We start from the raw sequence: 7,355 nt of genomic DNA on the forward strand, positions 1-7,355 counted from the left end.
TGAAAAGAAGTCATCCTATTAAAATTCCCAGACAATTCTGGTTGGGATTTGTAATCGTTAAGGCCCACTCTGTTGCCCATCTTTGTAAAGCTTAGAGCACAAATAAGTTTTGCAAGATTGGAGGTTTCATTAGGGAGATTAGCTCATTCACATTCTTAGCCTTGTCTTTAGCTGAGCAAAGCAAACCTGCTTCCAAATTTAGCTTCAGTGAATGTTCCTATTTTAATATAGATTTGTGTCGTGCTCTGTTTTGTTGTAGTGGTCTTCCAGGAGCAGAAGCCGCAGCCGTAGTATGAGCCCTGTGCTATCTCGTCGAGCAAGCCCCAGCCGAACATTGGTACCGTACATTACATCAATCATTTTATACTCAGAATGAAGGGGACATTTCACATACCATATGTATATGCTGAAATTTGGAAACAAGCACTCCAGTCAGCTGGCTTGCATGGCATGAAGAAAATAAAACATAATCCTTGCAAAGTACTATTTATGCACATCTATTTCTTTAGGGTGCAAAAAATAGGTGAGAGTGTTACTATATTTGTCAGACATGACATTTTTAATGGAGCTTCCCCAACATTTTTTCCTTATATCTGACCAAGTGTAGACCAATTAAAGTATGTATTGTTGATCTTAATGCTTGCTTTGATTACAAGAGGGGAAATTCTCTCTCCATGTAATGTTGTTCTGACCAATTTTGCAAGCCTCTACTGTTTCCAAGTTCAAGGCTCTCTAAATAACTAATTACACTACTCAGAAGTGTTTAAAGCCCCCCACAGTACATAAATATAGCACATTGTCTCTGCCTCTTGGAACTAGGAATCTAAATTGGTCCCCTGATCCAGGGAAGTGACAAACTGGGGAGGTGCAGAATGGAACAGCTGAGGCCAAATAATGTTCTGTGAATTCTCGGCAAAGATCTGCCCACAGCATGGTTAAGCAATTATTTGTTATACTTATAAAATTGTGGCTCTTGTGTTTTTTTGCATATCTGTCTGTGTATCTATCCAGACCAGAAATGTGAAATAAATATCAAGTTTTACCAAATATTGATATCAAGAGTGAGTCTTGGCAAACTCCCTCTTTGTGGCCATCGTAAGAGAAGAATCAAAGTAACGTATTTATTAAGTTCAGCTTCCCTTGGCAACCAATGGAATGGCATTGATGTAGTACACCAGGAAACATTTTCTGAATGTTGACAGATTCTTTCATGCCTGCCTAGAGTGTAGTCCCTTTGGCTGAACTTGATCATGTCATTTATTTTGTTTCTGTTTCTTTTGCAGTTATCTCGAAGTCGCAGCCCTTCCCCATTAAGGAGTGGAAGCCCAAGTAAGTGGGCATATTCAGTACATAATGACTCTTGGTTTTAACATCAAGTTCTTAAAAGACTGAGTAGAGAGAAAATAACACACTGTGAGCTGTTGTCTCTGATATACTTGACCAAGCTGGGCTTGAAAAAGGAGTAGCCCTTTACTGTTTTACTGTGTAAAAAGCTGATGCCTCTTGTGGAGAGCAGTGGTTCTCAACCTTTTTTGTATCGGAGCCCATCTGTAAACATAGATGGCCAGTGCCCGCTACCCCCAGCCCCGAGTGTGTGGGGCAAGGGGTGGGTGTGTGGGGCAGATGGGTGGTGTGTGGGGGCAGGGGAAGCCCCAAGCAGCCCCTTGAAGGCTGGAACTCTAAGAGCCTGCAAGGGAAAAGCTGCAGTTTCCCATGTTTTTCCCCTTTAAAGGAGAATCCATTTTTAAAGTGTGTGGATCCATTTTTAAAGTTTGTTCATGACCCTTTCGTATATTCTTGTGACCCATTTTTTGGGTCACAACCCATGGGTTGAGAAATGGTGGTGTAGGGAACAGTTTGTTTCTTTTTCCTTCTAAACCCTTACCACAATGTGCTCCTATAGCTGGTTGCTTTTATTCCATGGCCAGGCAAGCACCTAACACTGCCCTTCAGAGCTGTCTCACAGTAAATTAAATTTGGCACCTTTTCCATGAAAGAACCAGTTGACTACATGCCTATTGGCTGTGAACCTGTCAAACTCTAAATGGACTGGCTAACTGACAAGGGCAAGATAAGTCCAGTAAGGCTAATGCAGGCCTGTCTTGAATCCATTCAGTGTCAATGCCTAGAAAAACAGACCTACTGAAATGTGTGTTTTTCTCCAATAGGACTTTAAATTAACTGGATATGTTTCTGTGGTTCTGTACATCTGGATCAGCCAACTTCAGTGGTGCCACCTTCTCTTCCAAGAGTACCTCATATCTCTCAATACTGTGAAAGGCAGTTTGTCACTCCAAGTGGAGGGTTAAATGTTGTTTCTGCTTTAGTGTGTTTTTATAACTTAGGAGGTTTATTTAGCACTAGACAAACTAATTCAATCAATTTGATAAAAGAAAAAAATGCACACTTAGGATCTGTGGATAAGATATTAAACAGCTCCAAGGAACCCATGATGAAATACAACAGGTATATAGGTTCTGACACTGTTTTTACCTCATGTATCCGAATTTATCTTAGTAGGTCACTAAACATCAGTTAAGTCATGAACATGACAGCATATTGAGATTAGCTGGTACTTGAAAACAGTATCATTAAATGGTGCTTATTTACATATCTCACATTAATTGGGTAGCATCATTTTAAGTCATTGATGTATCTAATGACAGTAGCTTGAGTTTTTTCTAAATAAGATACAATAGTCACACACAACAGGTATAAACTACCAGTATTGAAGCAGAGTTCATGTGTTACATGAAGTGATATGCTGCTTTCTGCCTGGAAGTCACTGCACTTGTTAGAACCAATCTGTTACCGAAGAAAAGAATCTCACAAATGCTTGTGATTTGGACTTTATTAATATTTATGAAGCATGTCATTGAATATTCTGAAGTGTGAAATACTCTTCTAATATCTCTTCCAATGCCCACAGAACAAGACTATTAGAGCATTCATTTGAACACTATTATGAAAACTTGACAAACCAGTACACTATTAACTCATTATTTTGATTTCAAAATGTAACTTTTCTTTTTTTTTGCCATTTTTAAGATTTCTTATCCAGTTGTAAAGGTTCATGTTAACATCAACATTTATGTTTCCAAAAAAACTGATTTTTCTTTCTCTCCTGAACCTCATCTGTAGGGCTAGCCTTAAATGCAAGCAACACAAGTGACTGCTTGGGGCCTTGCATTTTCCCATGGGAACATAGGATTTGCCCTAATAGATCTGACCATTGATTCTCCAAGTCCATATCTGGCTTCAGTCCAGTACCTGATGCTTCAGAGGAAAGTAGAAATTTTCCAAAACACACTTCCCCATTTATGGAATATAAATGGATGCAGGGAGAAGTTTCTTCCTGTGACAGTCAGCTTCTGCCCCAAAACCTGAGAGAACTATAACAAAATCCATATTTGCATATATTATTAGTCATGAAATTTTACCCTTTTTAAAATACTGAATGACACTAATTAACTCTATGGCTGCTTCCAGAGGGCCTTGTGCAAAATTCTTACACATCTTTCCCTCCCCCCACACCCATTTCAGTACAGTGTGAAGTCTTGCTTCAGGCTTTATAAACAATACTAGTTCAACTCAACTATAAAGGACTTAACTGTGATGTCACAGCTGGTACTTGTGCTGATTCATCTTTGCTGGTTTTACACGGGTATAATTTCACCTTTGGTGAAGTGGCTATAGTAGAGTTAGCTTTGATTAACAGCAGGATACCTGATAGTTCACTAAAATCTTGTACATGCTGGATCATGTTCCAAGGTACTCCAAGCAAACCTTGGAACATAAAAGCCAAAGGGGCACATAAGCTTGTGGTTGGCCCTTTTAGCTGCCTGTGAAAGGTACTGCATATGTGTCCTTGGAAAAGAAACATTAAAGCAATCTGCTCCCTCTTCTAAACTGAACAGGGCCTGTGGCTATCCTAAGTACTTCCACATTAATGTTTCTGTTTAAATGGCTTGATTTTTGAGAGTTGCTGATCACCTGAAACTCCCATTGGAATCAGTTATAGCCAGGCTCCTTATTCAGATGTCTAAACCTTTTGGATAGTACAGGATATAAGTTTAAACAACAATAATAAATATGGAGTTAGGTGCATACATTTAGACCAAGATTTTCAAAACTGGGCACCTAATTGGTTAAGATCACAAAATCTATAATGACGGAGGGTCAAAGAGAAGTGCTTTTGGTTTATTACTCTTTTTACATTATTATTTGACTTAACTGTGACATGTTGATTGTCAAGACACAGTAGATTTCAGATACCTGACACATCAGAGACTGTACAGAAGCAGATTTTGATTCCAGTTATAAGGAAACTAAATATCACACTGTGGAGGTACAAAAACACTTAATAGAATGAATCCTAGGATGGGATCACATGACTAAGCTATGTAACCCATCTAGAGAAAGACCTACTGCAAAAGAGCTAAGAGTACAATCAGAAACAAAGGTTTAAACCACTTCAAGACAATCTCATGGAGCTGTGCAGTGTTCAGCAGATGAGATAACTGAGAGCTCCCATCACAAGTCTCAAAGTAATAGTATGGTCTAGAAGAAGAAAAAGTACAAGCTAGCTGGGTTCTGCAGTGAGAAAGTAGCTTTGGTCATATCTTGGAAAATGTTTTGCAGCAGGCCATTGTCTACAAATAGAAATACTAGAATCATAGAAATTAAGGGCTAGAAGGGCCCTTGAAAGATCATAGAGTTCAACCACCCCTGTTTTGGGCAGGAATACTGCTGAGATCAAATGATCCCAGCAAGGTGTCTGTCCAGTCTCCTCTTGAGGACTTCCAAGATTGGGGATTGTGCCACCTCCTTAGAAAGTGTATTCCAGATTCTGGTCACCCTTACCATAAAGTTCTTCCTTGCATCTAACCTGAAACCATCCTCTAATATTTTATAGCCATTACTCTTTGTCCTCTCCTGGGGTGCCAAATTGTCACTGGCAATCTTTAAATAAGATAATAGGGTTCCTAAACAGATTGTCCTTTAGAACCAATGGCCTTTAGCAAGGGGCACAATGATACTAAGAGTAATGATGTTTTGTTTTGGCCTTCTGTATGGGCCATTTATAGTACTTGAAATTAGGAAGTGGTAGGATAGAGGATTTGTAGTGAGAGGTTGGATATTAATAAGCTAAGTACTGCCCTTTATCCTTGGGCATGTCTCCTTCTGATACCAGCTGAGTTTACATGTGCTAATCAGGGTCAGTGTGTATTACTCCAGGTGATTAACTTGGATGTGCCTTATAAGAAGGGAGTTTGTAACTTTTTCACAAGTGCTGTTTCATCAGATGGAAGAACCACCAAATGAGTTCTGTAGTATTTTAAAACCTTCAGTTAAACTAAACAAATTCTTTATCACAGACTTGTGTAAATGCCACACTTGTAATTGTAACAATGTAATAACTGGTAACAGCAGTGCAGAGCTTATAAGTGACATGAGTTTTATATAATCACTAAGGTTTCTGCTACAAGATTGTTCCAACACAGTATTATTCATGATCTAAGTCAGGGGTGGTCAATCCCTGCCCTCCAAGCTAGGTCTGGCTTGTGGGGCTCCCTAAGAGTCTGAAAATGTGGTGGCAGGGGAGCAACAGCAGCGTCGATTGCCACTCACTTGCTGCCAAATTCCCTAACCCCAGTGGGAGCCCCACTGGCCAGATAACATGGCTCTGAGTGCCAGATTGTGCCAGTGTGTGGCTGGATTTGGGTGTGCTGGATTGGGCTAGGACACAGCAGTTTTGGGCTTGCATGCCAACCTCATGTGGGATCCAACCAGCAGACAGACCCTATGCTATCTGTCAAGCTGTGGCTCCAGAAGGTTGGGCACCGCTGATCTAAGTGATAATCCTATAATAGTGGGCCATACTTGCAGCTGATTCAGCCCTTTCATAATCTCACTGAGCTCAATGGGGGATGTTACAGGGTGCAAGTCAGCATCTCACTTGGACCAATGTGTTTGTGTGTGACAGTATGTTTTATTAAACCATTGTAATAGCTGAAGAATTTCTCCTACATATCATCACTTTCAAGGCTGATTTTTTTTTTTTGAGTGTCTGAAGAAAAAAAACACCAAATAGTCTAATATAACTTTTATAGCTTTATTATGACCTATTTCTTAGAAGATAACATCAAAATGTGGATCCTGCTACTTTCCTGCCTTACCCTGTACAACTGATCTTTACATATTCCAGAATACCACTGTAGGAGATATCAAGACTCTAATATTACTACCAAGTAGGGAAAGCCCAAGTTTTAAATTTACCTTGTTTTGGTTTTTTTCCTCTTCTGTGTGGATGGGTGGGAACACTGTATGAGAGATGCATCATTCTAGGAGGCCTGACAGTAAATTATGGACCTTAGTCATGGCTTTACAATATAGGAGGATGTGTAAAGGATGAAAAAAACTATTAAAATATCCCAGGGATAAACACCCTTCCATCCTTCTGGACCAGGTGGTGCATTTCAATTCTCCATTTCCATTTTTGGACTCTTTTAAATCTCTTTTAAATGTACTGCAAATATATATCATTTTTATATAAAAGTGCCATGAAGAATACATACTATTCTTTAGCCTTAGATAACCTTGCTATGTTATAAATCATCCATTTTGATTGCTGTTAACTACAGAATTTTTTTCTTAATTTGGTTTGTAATATTCTGACCTTGCATTAAAGAAACTTGAAAAAAGAATCTGCTTTGTTTGCAGTTATTTTAGCATAGTGCTTCTGAGCTGTATTTTATGCCTTATACTCCTGTGGTATAGCTAATTCCATTTTAACAGTAATTTATCTCTGTCTTGTTTCATAGTTGGTAGGGTCGGAAGGGGCCTGAGGAGATCATCTAGTTCGACCCCCTGCCGTGGCAGGAAAGAGTACTGGGGTCAAACAACCCCAGTCAGATGTTCGTCCAGTCTTTTTTTAAAGACCCCCAGGGTAGGAGCCAGCACCACTTCTTTTGGAAGTTGGTTCCAGGTCCTAGCCTCCCTGACAGTGAAATAGTGCTTCCTAATGTCTAGCCTGAAACTACCCTCTGCTAGCTTGTGTCCGTTGTTTCTTGTAACTCCCTGGAGTGCTCGGGGGAAACAGAGACTCTCCCAATGCCTGCTGGTCCCCCTTGACTAGTTTGTAGACTGCCACTAGATCCCCTCTCAGCCTTCTCTTTTGGAGGCTGAATAGGGTCAGGTCCCTCAGCCTCTCCTCGTAGGGCCTGCCCTGCTGACCCCTGATCATGCGGGTGGCCCTCGTTTGGACCCTCTCCATATTGGCCACATCCCTCCTGAAGTGCTGCCCCCAAACTGGACACTACTCCAGCTGCGGCCTGACCAGTGTCTCATAGAGG

The 7,355-nt window shown here is 40.3% G+C and overlaps 1 protein-coding gene across 3 annotated transcripts in view; it reads left to right on the forward strand.

Moving 5' to 3' along the window:
- Positions 1–6,707, forward strand: part of SPATA18 (spermatogenesis associated 18) — a 58,800-nt gene extending 52,093 nt beyond the window's left edge. For all 3 annotated transcript variants that reach the window (XM_019481232.2, XM_014594905.3, XM_019481233.2), the window contains 3 exons: positions 260–337; positions 1,284–1,329; positions 2,169–6,707. In XM_019481232.2, the coding sequence (XP_019336777.1) occupies positions 260–337; positions 1,284–1,329; positions 2,169–2,176 (132 nt within the window). In that variant the 3' untranslated portion in view covers positions 2,177–6,707. The remainder of the gene's footprint in view (positions 1–259; positions 338–1,283; positions 1,330–2,168) is intronic.
- Positions 6,708–7,355: the final 648 nt, after the last annotated feature.

The sequence above is a fragment of the Alligator mississippiensis genome, chromosome 2, assembly GCF_030867095.1.
Source record: "Alligator mississippiensis isolate rAllMis1 chromosome 2, rAllMis1, whole genome shotgun sequence".
Taxonomy (NCBI): domain Eukaryota; kingdom Metazoa; phylum Chordata; order Crocodylia; family Alligatoridae; genus Alligator; species Alligator mississippiensis.